At 47.6% G+C, this 19809-nt stretch overlaps 1 protein-coding gene across 15 annotated transcripts in view; it reads left to right on the forward strand.

Annotated features, from left to right (window-relative positions):
- SCMH1 (Scm polycomb group protein homolog 1) overlaps positions 1-19809 on the forward strand; it is a 76681-nt gene that overhangs the window by 46573 nt on the left and 10299 nt on the right. For 10 of the 15 annotated variants that reach the window (XR_008573996.1, XM_054802625.1, XM_054802635.1 and 7 more), the window contains 5 exons: positions 7023-7255; positions 7816-7942; positions 8976-9176; positions 9854-10039; positions 16159-16290. Coding sequence is in view for 14 of the 15 variants with exons in the window: in XM_054802625.1 (XP_054658600.1) it covers positions 7023-7255; positions 7816-7942; positions 8976-9176; positions 9854-10039; positions 16159-16290 (879 nt within the window). In the remaining variant the exon portion in view is untranslated. The remainder of the gene's footprint in view (positions 1-7022; positions 7256-7815; positions 7943-8975; positions 9177-9853; positions 10040-16158; positions 16291-19809) is intronic. The other 5 variants (XM_054802632.1, XM_054802637.1, XM_054802633.1 and 2 more) reach the window with 4 other exon arrangements.

Consider the following 19809-nt stretch of genomic DNA (forward strand, 5'->3'; position numbering starts at 1 on the left):
TTTTTTATAAAAGTCTTTGGTGAGGATCTCGGAGACTTTGTGGAAAGGCAGGTAGGCTGTGTCACATCCGTCCACGCGTTCACTGACCCATCCAGGTTCACGAGGCCAGGTTTCTGTTACAGAAGCTGTATTGACACTGCCCACGTCCGTCAGATTCCTCTTAGGGGCCATGTTATTGGATAACACCTCAGTTTTGTTTCGGAAAAGGTTTTAGCCAGATGCACTTTGTGCATCAGTAAAATTAGCTACTTGGATTTAGCAAATGACTGGGTGAATGGGGCAGACAGTGATGCACAGAAGGGCAGCCTTGCCGATGGAGGGGTTTCTGAGTTGTGAGTTCTGGGGTTTGATTCATATAAACAGACCCTGCAGGTCCAGAATAGGAATTTTCTGGCCTTCAGCTCCAGCAGCACTGACTCCAATCTTCGGTTGTTCTTTTTCACGTATCCATGTGTGCTTATAATTAGAGTTAGGACACTTGGGACATTTTGCAATACTGTTATTGGTCTGGCACTTCAGGCGAGTCGCTAAACCTCTGGCTGTCAGTGTGTTGCCCAGCGTCTCTGAAATGTGTTGTAAGGTGTAGTGAATGCCTGGGAAGGTTTCTATGATCTCTGGCTGCCCTGCCTTCGGAAAGTGCCGAGTGTAATTACCAGTGTAGTTTAGGGCACACAGGAATGCTGCCTTGAGAGCTGTAAATGTAAGACTTGTGCAAAAAGCAAATAGCAGTTCTGGTATCACTGTGACTCTTGAGACCTTTTTTTTTTTTAGTTGTTTTATTTTTGTAAATAAAACAACCATAAAAATGACACAGCCTGTGCCAATGGGATGTACAGTAGCGTCTGCAGTGCACAGAGCTCATCTAAGCACAAGCAAACAATTAGAGTAAGAAAATTGCGGCTCCGGGCCATGCAATGCTTCTCAGCCTTTAAGAAATGAGACACTCATGATGAATGTTCAGAGCCTTTCTCAGGTTCAACAAATGCATAAGATATTGCTTTAGTTTTAAGCTCTTCTTCACATGCCTATGGATGTCCTGTCCAAAAACGGACATTAAAATGCAACCTGATTGTCAGCATGAGCAGGACAGGGACAGTTTGAAGGACCATGGGTTTGTATTTTGTGTGTGCTGCCATGTAACGACTGGCTAGTGAGGTCTGGGAGGGGATCGGTGAATAAGGCACCTCATGGCTTCCAGTGAAGGCAACAGCAAGTTTCAGCAGTTGAAAGCTGAAACTAGACAAATCTTGTGTAAAAAGAATATGCATCTTTGGGAGTTAAGGTAACTGATCGTGAGAACATCTCAAACATGCTGAACCATGCAGCACTTGGATCCTCTTGCTGTATTACTGTATTAGATACACCCTCTGATCTCTCAGCCTTAGCTCAAGCGGATGTTGTAGGCTGGAGAGCATGAATCCTTGCAGGAAATAATGAATTATCAGAATAATTGCATTCTGACTTCTAAATTCCAGGATTTGGAGGATTGTTCCTAATCCCTGTCCCTGCAAGGAGCCCATGTCTCCCACCCCCGCTCTGACAGTTTCTGCTGTGAGAGCTCAGAATGTGCCACATATTGAGCCTTCCCTGAGCCCGTGTTGAGGTTCCAGTGTGCTCATAGTGGCCAGTGATGACAGTCTCTGCTTTGGGAAGAATCACAGAGGTTTGAAACTTAAACATCTTACTCTTGGACAGGCACTGAGCTCTGGTTCCTGTCCAGCTCCAGCCTTCAGGATGTCTAGGCTTGAACTGCAGCATCCAAGGAAGAGTTCAGCCAGGTCTCAACAAGATTTCTATTCTCTGGCAAATTTGTTTATCTGAAATGTGTCTCTCTAACCCACCTCTTCGGGTCACGCTTCTGACCGTGCAGTGCTGAAGATGGGACAAGGGGCAGCTGGAGCACCAAAGAACCACTGGGCAGGCGGCCTACAGAGCATTCTGCTTTAAAATGGACGTGAACAGCGTTTTCAGTCTTCTCAGAAACCACCCCTGTGTTTTGAGACACTGCAGCGGTCATTACTAGTACCTCTTGAGAGAAGGGCTGTCAGCTACAGCTGCATCTAAGAGTACAGTAGCCCTTAGCATGTAAAATGGAGATTTTGTGTTTTGCGATCCAACAGCTGTTAGTAAATGCAAACTGTTAAATAGCTGGTGTATTGGAGGGAAAAGTAGGAAACAATCCTCCATCTTCAACTCTTCTGTTACATATTTTCCTAAGTGTTGGCTTTGTTATTCTTACCCAAAGACATAATTGTATCTTCTTCAAGCTGTGACAAGCCTGAGGTAAGCTGATGAGTGACAAATGCTGCTTTCTAGTATTGGCTAATCCTCAAAGTGTGGATGGCAACTTTAAAGAGTCTTCTGCCAATAATAGTTTGAGTCACAGTGTGGTGGGCAGCTGCAGGTGCTGCTGGTGCCATGTGTCAACTGGCAAGGGATATTTTGGTATTAGGAAATAGAGCCTGAAGTCTGGAATTCTCTGTCAAGTCTCTTTGTTTCTGCAGGAAGCTCAAGACTCATTTAAATTAATCCTTCAGTGATTAGTAACCCAGTCAGTGGTGTCCGTCTTTTCTTTGGCTCGGAGTTCAGCAGTGTTTGATCCTGCATCTTTTGGGTGATGTTTGTCACTGCAGCCAAACTGATCCGATGCCAGCCAGCCCACCCCTGCGTGTGTCTGCCCTGGTGCTGACCCGGATGCCTATATGACCCAAAACAGGACAGTTCAGCCAGCAGAAAACTTTTGTTGATTAGTTTTCTGTTCGATTAATGAGCTGAAGTGATTAACTATGAGTTCAGATCACAGAATAATTTTGGTCAGAAGGGACATCTGGAGGATACATGGCCCAACTCCTTGCCTAAAGCAAGGCCAGCTTTGGAGTTGGTTAGGTTGCTCAGAGGTCGTGTGAGCACCAAAGCTGTGGGGCAGAGATATGCTGCTTTTCTCAGTGATAGCAAATTGTTGATTTTCTAAGTGGGCCCCGTTTGATTTTCTGAAAATTTGGCTCCTCTCAGCAGTTCACCGTGGGGTGAAGACAGTGGTACAAGGTAGAAGAACGTGGGGATGTCCCTGGCAGATGCTCACTGTTGGGCTGGCACTGTCACCAGCTGAATAAGATGCAGTAAATCGAAGCTTTTGGCAGTTAAAGGGTATGTGGGCAATGGTTTGCAGCTGCAAGATAAGCCTGCTTGCTGGGCACAGCCGTTACTGCTGCAGGAGCTTGGTGGGCGTCAGGTGGGTGCGAGCGGGGCTGAGCCCTCTGCACCGCTCCTTCCCGCAGCAATCCTGTGCTAGTTGACCATGTCCTGGTAACACCAGGGGCTGAAATCCTGAAGGAAGGTAATAGACACCTGGCAAAAACTCCAGGTTCCTTTAGGAAGCATCCGGTCACTGGAAGTGGTTAGAAATGCCTCGGTGACGAGATGACAGTGTGGCCAGCCATAAGTCTGTGTTTCTGTGGCTGCACCGTTGCCACGTAGGTGCAGCTGGCAGGATGGCTCCACTCTGAAGTGGTTGGTGTCTCCTCATCGCACTGACTGCGTGCAGCTCAACACATCTGGGAGAGGAAAGAGAAATGAATTAGCACGGGCAGGTGTTTTCTCAGATTCTGGTTAAAATCAAACAAAACGCCAGGCAGGTCTGCTGAATGGCGCTGGATCGTGGGATGATAAGACTTCATTTCATTCAATCACTCTGGGTCAGAAAACTAGCTGTGCATTATATCAGTCTCATTGAAGCAGCCGCAGGAAGAAATATTAGTGCATGTTCAGCAACATATTCAGCATTGTATTCAGTAATACTGTTAGGCACAAAGCAACAATCTAGGTCATTTTCTGTGTATTTATGCCCTGAGCTGGCTACACATTTAGATGTAACTTAGCCTGTTTCGTTGAACAGCCTTTTGAGCTCCATCCCTGTGGGAGCTGTGGCTGCAGCAGGGACGTGCTGCCAGGGGCAGCAGGAGCAGTGGAAACTCCTCTGGCTTGGCTGAATGAAATGAGGTTTCCTATCATGTGGTCTGCCCACACCTACTTATGTGCTTTTATTGCCCTAAAAACAAAGCAGCAATTCTTTAAGCCTTGCAAATTAACGTTACCTGTAATATCTTTACAGCTGCAGCAAACAATAGATCTTTCTATTACTTATTGTACCAAAAGATGAAATCATTTTTTATTATAAAATTATACAGTGAAAGCTTGCGCACCAGGAGTTCACCTGACATCAGTCACCTTTTCCCTGGCACTGGGATTTCTCTGCAACGTGGTTCCAGCCTGGGAGCCAAGGGTGCAGTTCAGCAGCTCTGCCTACTGCATCCCAACTTCCCAAATGCACCGTTTCTGTGGGGTTTTCACTAGTAACACTGAGATTGTGTGTTTGCTTCACAGCTTGTCTGTAGAATCCTCAATTTCTCTTCCAGGTTAGAGAAACCTTGTTGCAGAACAGCTTGGCTCAGACACTTAGCGTTGGTGCAGATTGCAAATGAAATGCCCCTGCATTGTTCTACACATCCCTTTGATGTTTAAGAGTTTCTTTGAAGTACTGAGCATTTTACCTGTGTTTATCCTTGTTCTATCAACTTGTGGGATTCTAGTAAATCTTTTAATACAAATATTTCTCTGCTGAGATCAGCCATGCACACATAAGGCTGGAGGCACACCAATTCAGCAATCAGTGCCTGTCCTCTCTGCTAGCACAGCTGGATGCCAGATGTCTCCTGGTGACAGGTGACACTCACTGTCCTGGAAAATCATCAACTGTAAGAAGCATTTGTGCTATTGTATTCCTTTTCTTGCCAGCAAAGTAGTCTTGCTGTTAATATTAATTCTCTGTATCTGCCTGACACAAAAAAAGACATCACTGGGCAAGTTAAATCCCTGAATGACTGTGTACTACTCCCCAGCATCTGATACCGAACCCTAATGCACAAAAGCAAGGAAATAAAATTAAAAATAAAAAAAATAAATTGAGGGCACCAGAAATCTTGCCCTGCCCATGTGACAAGCAGAACGGGGCCGATTCCTGGATGTATCATATACCGCGTTATTTGTGCCAGTGCAAAGTGAGGTTAGGGTGGGTGTAAACCACCTGAAGACAAATGCAGGACATTCTGCACTTCACTTTTTGTGCAGGTTACTTGTAGAAACATGCAGGATCTCAGTGCGGTAGGGCAGGGACAGCAGACTTCATCATCTCGAGGCAGCAAGTGGAAGCGTACACAAGATTTGCCAGTGGCAGCAGCCATTGCTGGCAGCAGGAGGAGTGCTGCCTGGTGTTCCTGGCGTTCCCTGCAGTACCTGCTAACCTCTGCACCCCACACATGTGACACTGAGCTGGCAGCTGGGGTCGGCTCCATCCGCCCTCACGCCCCCTGCACGGCCGTCTTTGGCACTGCCAACGAGACAGAAATGTGGCTGGAGGCTGGGAGTCCCGATGGCAGCTTGGACCTGGAGGAGCGCTGGGCCAGCACACCCACCTGCGTGAAGCCATCTGGTCCTATTGCAAGATAACACCAGTGCTGGTTTCCAGCTGCCTGAACGAACCATTTGCTCGGGTTGTCTCGGACCTGGCAGCCAGGTTCATGCCCAGTCTCCCCGGGGAGAGCGCAGGATACCCCAGAGCCAAAGCTGGTGAGTGGAGTCAGACCAGAAGAGCGAAGCAGGATCCTCCACCTCCAATGGCTCGTTCGCATAAGGCCATAATAAGCTGCCACTGATGGAACCTTATGCAGATCTCCCCATACCAGCCACACCGTTCACTCGGTCTGTGTTTGGTTAGCAGTGAAGTAGTTAACAGAGCCGTCAGCTCGCTGCCCCATCCCTGGAGTATCTCCAGACTTGGGGTTGCTGCTGTGACCTCGCAGCCCACTGATCTTCTCCAGACCCCTAGAAAGTTGGACCTGGCTCTGCTGCTTCTGAGCTGTTGGCAGGAAACAGTTCCTCTGTGCCAAGGGAATGAGTCCTTGCTTAGAGTAACAGCTCATAAAACCCTTGTTAGAAAAAACTTAAAATTCTCTTTATATACCCACAGTTGTGTCACTGTTAGGGCTGTGTGCCATGCTGGTATCAATCTTTTAGAGCACTCTGTTTCCTTTGCCAAGATTTTCGTCTTAACTATAAAGCTCCTCACTTCAGGAGTGGTTTTGTTCTTTCTAATTCAGAGTCCCCATGTTGAATACACAGTGAGGTTTCCAGGTCAAAGAAACAAGACATCCTAAAGGTCACTGTGCCTTTTTCAAAATCTAGGAGAGTTTTGTTTTGTTTTGTTTCTTTTTAGCAGAAATTTAAATCTAAAGGAAACACTGGTCTGCTGAGCTGGGCCAGTTCATCTCTAGCCTTTAGCAAGGCTTGGGAAAGATGAATGACCAAATTCAGGGGTGGGCAAATACACCAGAAACCTGGTTTTGTCATGGAAAGTGTGAGAAGATAAGAAGGAACGGACCATGTGCTGGCACTTCACTTACCTCTGGCAGTATGTGAGAGGAGCAGCTCAGCTGATCCAACCAAGATGAGCTATTACTTGGGGCTGGGAGCAATAGACCTTGCAGGCATTGAGGATGGAGCTGGTACCTTCCACTGCAGTTCACTGGTAATTTGAGAAAATTTGACTTCTGCCTTGAGAGAGGGGATTTCCAGCACAGCACTGGCTCTGTGACCGTCAGGCAGGTCTTGACTGATCCTCCCCCTAGGCATGCTTTCGGTGCATTTTGCGTGATTGCTGGCAGGTCACCACTCGCAGAAGGAAGAGGTGTAGGTGCCAGTTTTTCTCAGGAAGGAAGGTATGGCTGAAAGCACGATCCTTCTGGAGTTCAGCCCATCCAGGCTAAGCCACAGTGTCCCACAGCTCAAGTGCTGAACCAAGGATCAGTGCGTTTGGTTTTTATTCTGGCATGGAGAGCAGTAGCCTCCATTCAGGGGGCTGCAAATGCGCCAGGTTTTTCCATGTGACACTGTATAAAGATGGAGGCTGCTCTTGTTTTGATTCTCGCCTGATTTAATTATATTTGCTTTTTCTCTTTTTATTTCAGTTGTGATTCCAAAGAGCCCTTTACCTGCCTCCGAAGTAAACTCGGAGAAACCTAGCATGCACAGTAGCACAAAGACTGTTTTGGGGCATCAACAAGGGCAAAGGCGTCGCAAAACAGGGAAGAAGCGTGGTCGAACGACCAAAGCGCTAATCCATCACCCCATGCCTACACCCTCCAAGTCAGTGGAGCCTTTGAAATTCCCCAGAAAGAGAGGCCCCAAGCCTGGCAGTAAGGTAAAAGCTGATGCTGATGCAGGCGGGTGAAAAGCAGGTGCTGCAAGTTCTGCCATGGGATGGTGCATGCGTGTGTTTGTGCACGTTTGTCTCAGCCTCTGGCTGTGTGACTGCAGCAAGTAGGAGACCAGAGGGGTATGTGGGCTGGGAATATCCCTCAGAGTCCAGCCCCAGAACTGTAGAGAAATGTCTGTGTCCTAAAGATCATTTCCATCAAGAAACTGTGTCTTTGGAGCTGCATTAGCTGTGAAGTAGCATGGCAGATGCTGTGATCATGACAGGATGGCCAAACGGTGGAATAAGCTCTTCCATCCATCGTGTGTAGCTGGTCTAAGTCAAGCAGAGGTGGCAGATCTCAGGCTTGTTATTTTTTCAGGATTGTGGTTTATAAAGTACACACATATTGATTACGAGGTTCTTGAGACTCCCCGTCATCACCATCAGAAGTGTGTCATGTTCCACAGTGCCTTGTCTGTTGGATGCAAAGGAGAGAGTGTAGTGATCATGGGTGGTAAAGGAGAGCAGGGATAAAAGGAGAAATATCTCCTCTTTTTCTGCAGAGGAAACCTAGGACATTGCTGAACCCAGCACCCACCTCTCCAACAACCAGTACCCCAGAACCAGACACAAGCACTGTGCCTCAGGACGCTGCTACAATCCCCAGCTCTGCCATGCAGGCTCCCACAGGTAAGGGTCTCGAACCACATTCTTGACAAGATTGCACAGTTAGGAGCTGCATCAGTCAGAGAGCGACACACTGAGATACTCCCATTTCTTCCTAAACCCACAGACCAGCAAACGTTACAATTCCAGAAAGGCTGGCCTAATACAGAGTGTCAGGAGGAAAAGAGAGGCACACAAGTTCAGATCAGCCATTCGCTTATCTCTCCGTCTATTTTGGAGATAATGAAGTCGTAGGAAGATTGCGAGTCCATCTGGTCAGTGCAGGGACCCCTTTCCCTGAGTCACCATGTGCATGCTAATGACTCCACAGCTCTCGAAGGGCACTTCTCAAGGCCCACTGTGCCCAGAGGCAGCACCTCTCGTGAGTCCAGAGCGCGAGCTCTCCCAAACCATGCCAGGCACAGCTGCTGAAGCCACAGCGAGATGCAGACAACTGCTGAGTGACAGTGGCCATGATCTGTTCAGCTTCAGCCAGGATACTGAGGCAAACAAGGACGAGAGGGAGCAGGGGAGGAGTAGGAGCACAGTGCAGAGTATATGCTCTGCTACAGCTGTGAGATGTAGCTGAAGATGAATCTGGGCAGAAAAGTCTAATGTAAAGCTGCTTTTTATATGTTCAGTCAAGCACTGGATATGGGCTGAGCCCTCTGTTTCCCCAGAACATAAGTGGCCAATTTTCAGAGGAACCTAAAGAACGCAGTGTCCCTAAAAAGTTGGGGCTGCATTCCTTCATCTCATCATACCTGGCTGGCATGGGGACCACTTTGCAGCCTGCCTTTGGGAGCCTGAGCGCTGGGGAAAGCGTAGGAGAAACAGCAGCAGCTTGGACGGTGAGTGTGAGGCAGGAAGATTTTGGAGGCAATTCCCCTCTGTAAGTGGCTCTGCTGTTAGGATGCAGACAGGCAGTCGTGGTGGATTCCCCTTTGTGGGTGATTTGAGAGTCTTAAAATCCCAGCATCTCTCAGGTTGGATTTTAGGCATCTGTTTCTTGCTTTCTTGAGTGGGTTAATGGCAAACACATTTCTCATCTTGGCAGTTTGCATTTACTTGAACAAGAACGGCAGCACTGGGCCCCACCTAGACAAGAAGAAAGTTCAGCAGCTGCCAGACCATTTTGGACCAGCTCGAGCTTCTGTTGTCCTGCAGCAAGCAGTACAGGCCTGCATTGATTGCGCTTATCATCAGAAAACAGTCTTCTCCTTCTTAAAACAAGGCCACGGGGGAGAGGTCATCTCAGGTGAGAACTGGCCTGCAGCACTTTGCCTTCAGAGATGTCATTGCAAGAATTCGCTCGTTGGAAGATGTCTCTCCTGAAGCTTGGTGCAGTCATGGGCCGGGGGCAGACAGAAGATTTCTGTCTGCTCTTTCTTGCCAGACATCTGTGTCAGTGAAGCAACAGCTAGTGGCTGACTCAGAAGCGAGCGGTTAGTGTGGCCTCCAGGCACGGCTGCTGGAGAAGGCACTGTGCAGCCCTGCTGTCAGCCTGGGCAGCATTTGGCTTCACCTATCATCCCCCAGCACTGCCCGAGCCCCCAGGAGGAGGCGGAACGGGTGGGATTTTCAGAGCTCCTGACGGAAAGACAAGGAATTCCCCGTTTTTTAATTTTGCTTTTAAGCCCGCGTTTACCCGGATGTTGGGACTGCAGGTCCCTCCTTGAATGCCTTTCCATTCCCTCGAACGCAGCTTCTCATGCGCTGCAGCCCTGTACCTGACGCTGGGTGCAGCAGACTGGTTTTAGCCTGTCCCGGGGAAGCAAGCTCGCCAGCGCTCAGCCAGCGGAAGGCAGTGGCTTTTGTTTGCTCTAGTCTAGACCAGCGATGCTGAGATACAGAAGCTGGCTGTGCAGCCCTGGGCGTAGTCTCCTGCCTTTGCTGGGGGTTTACGTGTTGGGCTCTGTTTGTTTCTGTCTCCAGCTGTGTTTGATCGGGAACAGCACACTCTGAACCTGCCAGCAGTAAACAGTATCACCTACGTCCTCCGCTTCCTGGAGAAGCTCTGCCACAATCTCCGCAGTGACAACCTCTTTGGGAACCAGCCTTTCACTCAGAACAGCCACATGCAGCGGGCACACGAGTACGACCACGACAGGTATCTACCAGGTAGGAGCTGGGGCGGGGGCGGCGTTGTAGGGACCCCAGGTGCTCCATGTCTTAACCCCGATTTTATCTTTATCTCAGGAGGCAGGTGTGCGTTTCAGAGCCCTCTCTGCAGGGTTCATTGCATCAAACCTAGTGTCATGCACATGGCCACAGGGCTCTTTTTGCTCAGGATTTGAGTTGCTGTATTTTCTGCCTGTCGGTCTGATTTCCATCTCTGCCTGTAGGTTTCTGCTCATCCGTGCTGTCTCCTTGTCTTCCCTCCTCTCCTTGTCCCCCAGTCCTTCCCACTTCCTGTAATCTGATTATAGTGACTTCATACAGTTTCCAGTTAGGAATTAAGGTGAAAGACTCTGCATGAGAAATAGAAGAGTGATAACACGTAGCAGGTAAACTGTAATTAGAAGAAACGGAATTAAAACCTAGCAGAGCAGTTTCCACAGCGGCTGTGAATCTGCTGCCAGTAGCCAGCACATCCAGCCCTCAGCGAACGCTTAGCCTGTTCAGAGATGATGCACGCTGCAGCGATCTGAGGCATAGATGGCTTTGTTTTTCTTGGCATGGCTAACGCTCGGCTGCGTTGAAGCAACACCCCCGGCAAGATAGTTCATGCCATGATGCAAATCATCAGGCTGCAAAATTGCTCTTAAGTGAAAGCGGTGGAAAACAAGACAACCAATAGTTTTCCCTGCAGTGCTGTGTAGTGGCAACAACCCCCAGGGTGATAGCTGCCTCCCTGGGCTGGCTGTGGGGCTCTGGGAGAACTGCTGCTGTAGGAATGCCAGCCGTGGAGACGATAGAAGCTATCTGCACCCTCTTTAGGTACTTCACAAGTGTCTTGTGCTGATCTGCTCTCCTGTCTTGCTTCCTCCACTACCTTTCTGCCCCCCCGACCCAGCAAACAGCTGTTTGAGGTCTTTCTAGAGTTAATCCTTTGGGTAATTATGGCTCTGACAAGAAAAGCAAGACTTTCTAATGTTAAAGGGTAAGCACTTAGGAAGAACTGTTGAAGGAAAAGTTGCTAACTGTGAAGCTTAGGGACAACAGCCTAATGCTACAGTGCTGCATGGCATCTCGCAAAACACCCAAAGCTCAGGGGAGGGGGTTAGCAACAGCGTAAAGAGCGCGAGTGTCTCCGCGTTACTGTCCTCTGCTTCCTCCGTGGCTGACAGCTGCCTGCAGGCTGGGGCTGTGCAGAGCCGTGCTGGAGCCAGCAAAGCCAGGAGCAGGGAGCTGTGGTGTGCTGTTAGAAGAGGAGCTGTAGGCAGCGGGTTGGCTGCTGTGGCATGTACAGGAACAGTATGTCTCGTTACTGGGACTAGAGGTTACCCCTAGAAGAAATCCCTGTGTTTCTGTGTGGAAGTATCCTGTCATGAGTTAGAGCAAAACCAGAAGGAGGAAGAGGAGCCAGGGTCTGGGCACGGTAGCAGGCTTGGATGGAGAGGGTCCTATAGCTCACGCATGGTTTCTAGCCACCATGAGATGTCAGTGATGTCTGTGCTAAGAGCTGTGCTGCCTGGCAGGGTGGAAAAGTATAAAGAGCAAAGTCAGAATTCAGGGAAGCTCAGGCAGAGCACCACATATGACGTGATGCTGAGACCTGCCCATCGCGAACTTTTCATTAGAGTGTTTGCAGGGATTAAAGAAAGATTAATCACAGTCCAGAGAAGTGATAACACCTAGTCCTGTAGTTCATACTGATGTCTCAGGGATTGTTGCACATCTGGTCATCTAACATTTTTCTCAAGCACCTGCAAGAAGATGATAAACGTTATCTGCATGTAACAGTGGCTTCTGGTGAGGGCAAAGAAACAGTACCGGCGATTTGAGAGGTTCGGGCTGGTCATGGAAGAGTGAGGGTGAAGTTGTACATCAGCTTAAACCACACCAAGTGTCAAGGCTGCTGTGGTCTCACCTTCAGCTGTGTGTCCTGCTTTGTTTCTTCTATGGTGCAGGTGTTCATGTGTCTGAATGGGGCTGGTTCCTCCAGAAAATGATCACTGGTTAGGATGGGACCTGACCTCAATTCCCAGAACAAACTCACTTAACAGGAGTACCACTGTGGATACCGCAGAGAATCTGTGCGTGTGTTTGGGGCAGAAGGAAGGTCTGCAGCAGCCCTTAGGTCAGCTGCATCCTGGCATTCTGTCTTGCTAAGTAAGGCGTAATCATGGAAATAAGGGGAAATAGATCAAGTTGTACATCAGGAAACAGTAGATTTGCCAGAAAGCAGGGAGTTGATTGCTTTTAATAGGAAGAGGGATGGGCTATGAAATGTTGTGAATAGGTAGATCTGATCTGGAGCCATCAGAAAACACAGGGCTGGAGGGACCTTCTGGACCATTGAGCCTTGGAGCCTGTTATTACAGGCACCACAGCATACGGTGTTGCTTTAATTAACCCTGGAGTTGGGGATTTTGTTTGTCCACTGGAGGCTGCTCCAAGGTTTTTTTCTGAATTTTTAGAAACTATGTTGTAGTTTCTAGCCCAGATTTATTCTTGGGCAACTTGGTGTCTGTTTCTCCTTGTCTTAACATGGTCTTTTAGTTTAACTTAGTTCTCCTTCTTCTGGAAGTAGTTAGAGAGCAGTCGTATCCTTCAGGGGGGCTCACCTTTTGGCTGCTCTGGTAAGAAATTTCAGCTCTCTGCTCTCCTCATCTAGTGTTGGTTTGAATTAAACTTCATGAGCTGACCAGAGTGCCACCCAGCACTCTGGGGAAGAGCTCATGGGAACTTGATGCCACAGCACTGGCAGTACCATGTTCACAAGAAGCATCTCTGGAAGCTGCTTTTCGTCGCTGTATTCTTGTAGCAGGTGATGATCAACCCGTCCTGGTCACGTACCCTGTTCTTCTCATCCGTTATTGTCAACTGCAAGTTCCCAGCTCATGGGACAATGTTTCAAGTGCACATCTGCATTTTGCTGCTGGATTTACCTCCTTTCTGGTACTCCATTGTATATATATTTTTTCTGCATCATTTCAAATGCTATTTTATCTGGCCTGATGTCTGGGAAGACATCAGCAGATTTAATTGGTGAATCTCTAAAATTTGTGCCAAAGTTATTAATAAAAATATTAAATGACAATGGGCTTAAGAGTGATCCTCAGGAAAATTCATTAGCAATTGCTCTCCTACCTCATATTCTTGCTTAGTGCTCTGCCAGCTGCTTTTCCCCTCAAATCAGATGTTTGTGCATGTAACAAGGCTTTTGTAATCTTCATGTTCTCTGTCTCAGCTGGTGGTTCTCCATATCAAATGCCTTGCTGAATTCCAGGTAAACGAGATTGCCCACTCTTCCTTTGTGTGATAGATCAGTTATTTTCCCATGGTAAGGAAGCTCTTGGGTTAGTCTCCTCTGACGAACGCCTACCGCAGTATGTGCCATGTATAATTGCAGTATTCTCCCTACCCTTTCCTTCAGAACCTCTTACAAACCTTGCAGTACTGCTGAGGTTAGACACGAGCATTTTGTTGCCAAAATATTTTTTCACCTTTTTCTAAACGTTAGCAGTGTGTTTCTAGTCACTCTGAGCAGCGCATCACTGAGTTCTGTTAGAATTTGCTGTGGCAGACCCAGGGTTTCACATGCGCCTTCTTTCTGAAGTTACGTTTTGGCTTCCTCTGCACCCACACATCCCCAGTTTGAGTACGTTCAGTTATTTGATTTCCATTTCTTAGTCAATAGTGTATATTTTCCTTCCTGTCCCGTTTATTTTACCCTTTGAGCCTTGCCCTGGTGTTCAGCATGGCTGACTGGAAGTGAAGGGTGGGATTTGTTTTACAGAATGCAGGTGGATGTCACCGAGGCATCGACACCTGAGCAGGTTGGTAGGCACGCTCTGCAGTCGCGGAGGAGGTACCAGGGCAGTCAGTGCAAGTTACAGCAGCCTAAAGTAGGAGCCTTGACTTTGACCCCATGAGGTGAGCAGACTCTCACTGACTGTAAAGGCATCGATCCCAACTGCCTTAGGATGGCCAACAGCACAAACCCAGGCATGGGCAGATGCTCTTCTCTTCCTCCTCACCAGCCCCCCAAGCTAGGTGAGGTGAAATATCCCTCAGAGCTGTCCCATCGTTTGCAGACAAGGACACCTTTTTTTTCTTTTTTTCTCAATCGTTACCTTTCTGCATAGTATCCTCTCGCTCCTTTCCCATGCGCTTGTTACTTCTATAGCTGAAGACGCAGTCCTGTCTTTTCCTTTGCACTGTGTCAAAAGACAGAATGAGTTAAAAGATAAATAAATAAATAATATAAATACATAAATACATAAATAATAAAAATGTTAAAGCAACTTTGTCCCTGCGCTCACCATCCTCTGAGGCATACGGCTCCATACTGAGGAGGTCCTTTTCATCTCCAGTAAATGATCTGCTTGTTCTCAGCATCCTTCTCAAAGTGAATGTTTATCCATTAGATTTGGGGTCCTTTCCTCCCAGATTATTTCCTCACTGATGATACACATTCATGATGTTTATGGCATCTTTTAAACTGAAGGTATTTTCTTTTTTTTCCCTGGTGATCTGCATCGTGACTGCTGGGTGCAGTTCTGTGTATTACTTCATTTCTTTATTTTCTTCAAATTTGTCCTTTAAAATTGGAGACCCTAACTACAGACCTACTTTTGGTTTATCCTTTCATTAATTTACACTGACCTAACTTTTGATTCCCTGGGTTATCTTCTACAACCTGACCTTCTTTGTGTGTATTACTTTTAAAATCAAGCAATTTAAAAAAAAAAACCAAAACCTGCTAAAACCTTTAAAAAGCATCACATTTTGTTGTGGTTCTGTGACTGTTTGGTAAGGAGGGTCATGCAGTTTTACATTTAGAGATACCCAGAGACATCACTAAGAGCATTTGTTTCCCATCTCTGTCTGGGCAATGAATGTTTCTTACAGGGACTTGTCCTGAGGACAGTATTTGTCTTTCCAATAATGTTACAGTGATTTTTGATCATACTCGTATGGAGTCCCAGGGCCTCAGTATCAACAGCTTATCTCTCGTTTCCCCAAAGGATTTTGATAGAACAGATACTTTTCTCTACCTTTGTATTTCTCTTTCCTCAACTAATTTGTGACCGTCTGATGCTTCGCACCCATCTGTACCTTCGTTTCTTTGTTTGGCATGATGCATCTCCCTTGGTGTCCGGCCCCAGTTGCTCCCCGCCGTATTTCTGTCACCCCTCCAGCACCCGTCGCTGCCCTGCGCAGCCAGCTGGGGCCACTCCGTGCTGTTGTCCAGCTCCCGGCATTTGTCTACGAGCATTTCACCCCTCTCTCCCCGCACACCAAATGCTGCAGGCTCACACGTGTCGCCCGTGCTTGGGGCAGCTGGAAGGGACCGGCCAGCAGCGCTGGTGGCCTGCGTGGGCAGGCGGCGGCTGGTGGGTCACCTCATCATTGCTTCTCAGTTCACCATGCCGTGCCCATATGGGGCATGGTCTGCCACCCACTGTATCGCTTGCCTGGCTGCTGTCCCCATCTGTGTCAGCGCTTCCATGCTTTGTGTTCATCCACCCACCGACACTTTGTGTGCAGCCTTTAGCTGTCTGCAAGGAGACGTCTCGCAGCCCAGCCTGACGTCCCGTCTGCCACGTACAATATGGAGAACCCGTCGTTGGGAAGCATTTGGAGAAAAGCAGCAGTGACAGCTGGGGCGCTTGAGGGATCCAGTTGGGGAAAGATTGAAAATTTGAGTACGGTTTAATCAAGCACTGTGTATGGCACAGAGTGTTTGCAAATCATCCAAGGGTTGTTTGCAAGTCGTCCAAGGGTTACGTGCGTCTGAAAGGTGAAGAGTGGGGAGGAGCAGGAATTGTGCGGGATGAGCCAAAGGGGTAGAATGAGGAGAAATGGAATTAAGTCAATCAGAGGTGATATTTGGGGTGAAATATGGCAAAACGTGGCTAAGATTCTTCATTAGGTTTCTTACCACCCTTTTTCTCTGATAAAACTTGCAAAGCAAAATACAAAATGTTAAGCACTGACAGATGTGCTGGATTGCAGTTTTAACAGGCTGTTACCAGGGTGGTGATGCATGCGAGTCTCAAGTGACTCCGGCAAGACTGAATTTCCCAGAAAGTCTGCACTCCTAAATAGGGCTTGTTCTCTTTTCCTAGACAGAAGCAGTTCGTTAGACGGCACTCTGCAGGGACCAGGCCGGGGTACAAAGCGATATTCCCAAGATTCCCCTCCATACAGTGCTCCTCTCTCCCCCAAGTTACCAAAGAATGACCGTCACCCTTTGGAAGGTGAGCACAGCGTCTCTTCCCAAAGCTGGCTGCTTATAGCGACTTGTAACGGATGCAGCAGGATTAGACTTGCAGTGCCAAATCAGGCAGTGCGCTTAGGAAGTCTGCTTTGCTTTGTCTCTGGCATGGGTCGGTGCTTGGCGTTTCGGAGAGAAGTGAAGAAACCACTCTATGCCAAGGCAGGTTCCCCACGCAGTTGTGTAAGGCATGTGGAATGCAGGGAGAATTCCTTCTAACCCTGATAGTCATCATCTAATTACCATATAATGTGGGATTTAATGACACGTATTTTAGCTTCCATTGCTATGCATGGTGACAACGGTCATGAAACTGCCCAGTTGCTTCACTCAATCTTCCCCCGAAGTTTTCCGTGATGGTTTGCTGCTGTGTATTGTACAGATGCTGATGTGCAGCTGTCCAGCCAGGAACCTGCTGCCCTTTCCCAGGATCCCATCTTGTTCCTCACAGTCCTCCCTAAATAGCAGGGAGGGTCTCACTGGCGTGTGCTCCACCAGCTAAACCAGATCAAATCACATCCTGCAGCGCTGCTGCTTCCTGCAGCGTCCATTTGGTACAGCTGGTGCAGATGTGCTGTGCAACGTTCTCAAAAGCAATTGCAGAAATGTCCTTTCTGGTACATGGTCCCTAGGTGTCCTTTGCATGTGCAGGTGGGATATTTCTGGGGGGACCAGGTAGCTGGAGGACTGCCTGAGCAGGAGACTTCAATTAATATGCTTCCACCTTCCCTTTTGTTTTGAACTGCAAGCACTCCATAATGCAGACTGGAGATTTAACCTTACTAAAACCTTTTAATTAACTAATGATGAAATGCTAAGGTGTTAGTCTCAATTCTTTGTAATACGTTCCTGAAAAATTGCTGGAGACTCTTGGCTGGACCCGTAGTTCAGTGGCTTTGTGCTCTGTTGCTGTCCCTTTAGAATCACTGTTTCCCTGGTTCTTGCTGAGTTCGCTGTGGGTTTTTGATCCTGGATTTGAGAGTGCACGGCCTCCCATGTGCTGTGATGTAATTTTAGTCTCCATCCATCACTGTGCCGTCCTCTTCAGGATTACTGACCCCCTATGTAAGCACAGCTGATCTAAACTTGCATCCTATGATGGACAGTTTCTAGTGGCCTTAGTATCTACATTGATTGCAATTGTAGGTTTGTCACATAGTTGATGTGAAGAACAAGGTGATGTGTGGGACTGTCTCATCTATTCCAGCATATTTACAAGTCAAAAATTGTTCCCTGAGGCCCAGTCTGTTTCTCACTTCTAGATACACGTCCTTGCTGGTCTCCTTGACATTCTCCTCTAATGCATCAACCACTGCACTTAGGTAACCATTAGCAAAGCCTGTCTGCGCCTTCTTTATGGGCAGGTGGAACATACAGTGTTCGGTCTGGTGTTGAAGCATGATGGTGTGCTCTAGAGATTAAGGTGCCTTGGTTAGGTGGTGGGTATTGTACGCTTGCCTTATTGTCAGGGAAGTGAGAAGGCTTCTGTAATGGGTAATTCCAAGGAGGAACCTACGTTAGGTTGTCTACAAGACTGATTCTTAGTCTACTTTAAAGTCTATTCAATTATCTCTTGGCTTTTGAATGGGTCATGCCATCTGGATGCCCAGAATATTCCAGCCTCTTCTGTAAAATTAGAGACAAGTGGGCAGAAAGTGTGCCTTCATGTGAGGGTGATGGTTCTGGTGATGTGAGAACTTCCTACAAAAACTTGGTCCTGTTCTGTTCTTGGTCCAAGCAGGGGGTGTACAGGGCAGGGGGAAATGAGGGGCAGTTCCAAATTCCATCTAGAAAATAATTTTTATCCCATAGCTAAAAGCCTATTCATCCTCCTCCCCCATGAAATTTAAGTGCAAGCAGGAATATTTGCATTCCAGAGGATATATTTTAAGAATATGAGCCTGAAATTCTCAGCTATTGAATATTTCTCAAGGAAGGAGGTACATCTTCTCACAGGGATGAACTCCTCCAGCAGAGCATATTCTGGCTTCAGCAGTGTGACAGACAACAGTACCTGAACAGTTTCCAGTTTGCCAAATTGAAGGCAGTGAGTAGCAGTGGGAAGTCTGCATTCATCGTGCCTTTGGCAAAAAGTCAGATAGATGAGGAGGGGATCTCACTTCTTACATTGTTTTTCCTCTTGCATCCAGGGGCATTTATGTAGCTTTTTGCTAAAAAGCTGCAGTTCCAGCACAGTGGGGACCTGCTTTTCAAAGACTATCATTTGTTGGAAACAGTGGGTGTTTAGTAGTTGTGCAAATCAGATTTATGCTTGTGGCCAAACTCCCATGTTTTAGCAGTAAAATGACACTCTTGAATCTATAGTACTATTTGTTTAATTAAACTTTAATTATCTGCTCCCTGCCTCTTCACCACTAATTGTGGCGTGTTTTTCTACAAAGCTCTGAATGCAAGCCTTTATTTAAAACTAGCAGTTTGTATAAGAAAATCTGCCAAAGAATTAACCACCTCCTCCTCACTCCAAAGCTACTTATCAAGGGCAAAAGGATTCTGGACTGTGTCTATGCCTGAACGCAGTCTGTGCCACTTGCAGAAGCATGTTGTCTCCTGCTACAGATGATTCACAGAGCCAGTAATCATTGCCCTCTTGCCTTGTTTCCCTCTCCCCTTTCTGGAGGTACCGTTCATCTGAGCTGTTCCCTGTGTGTTTGTATTCTTAAGAAAATCCTAAATCTCTCTTGCACTGACCCTACCAAGCAGCCTCCAGCTCTGCTGCAATATTTACAGCCCAACCAAGCATTCGCCAGTCCCACGATAGGTAACCTGAGGATGAACGTGCAGCTTCAGTTCTACCTCTTGAGCAAAACCCAGAGCTCCTCAGTTGCACGGCCTCATCCTCTTTGTCAGATGTATGATCACAAGCACATGTGAGAACATGATTACATACTTGAGGAATGCATCACAGTGCACTTACATCAGGATAACGACAGTGTGTTAATTGAGTTAAATATGTTCAGAGGGTGAGTTTTGGATCCTTAGCGTTGCACTGACATGAGCCTGTACACGTGGTCCTGCAGCCTCCCAGGCTGGAGTCTTTGCTAACTGAGCCCAGAAGTTCCTTCTGCTGACACAGATCCCCTCTGTGTGAGCTTCGGGGTCCTCACAAGCAGACAGACACGTGCGTTTGCCTGACCCAGCACAATCTGGCACGAGTGTCCCAGGGCTTCCTGGGAAGTTGAGGCTGTGCCTCACCTCGCAGAGGGTGTTGGCTTTCCTTGGAGGATGGATCTGTGCAGCACAGACCTGTTCCCATGCCCACAGCCACTTTCCTGTTAGAGCACCCAGGCCAGTGCAGAGAGCTGTGCCCGCTGATCCCTCTCATGCCTCTGCACTTTCCCATGAGTCAGACATCACCCTTTTGCACAGATGTTTAATGGGAAGTGGTTTGGGTTTTAAGTAAAACTGTCCTGTGGAGAGGAGACCTTGTATAGTGGCTATAAAGAAGCTCCTACAGAGTGCCACTGGCGTCAGTCACATCCGC

The sequence above is a fragment of the Grus americana genome, chromosome 23 (genome assembly GCF_028858705.1).
Source record: "Grus americana isolate bGruAme1 chromosome 23, bGruAme1.mat, whole genome shotgun sequence".
In the NCBI taxonomy this organism is placed as follows: domain Eukaryota; kingdom Metazoa; phylum Chordata; class Aves; order Gruiformes; family Gruidae; genus Grus; species Grus americana.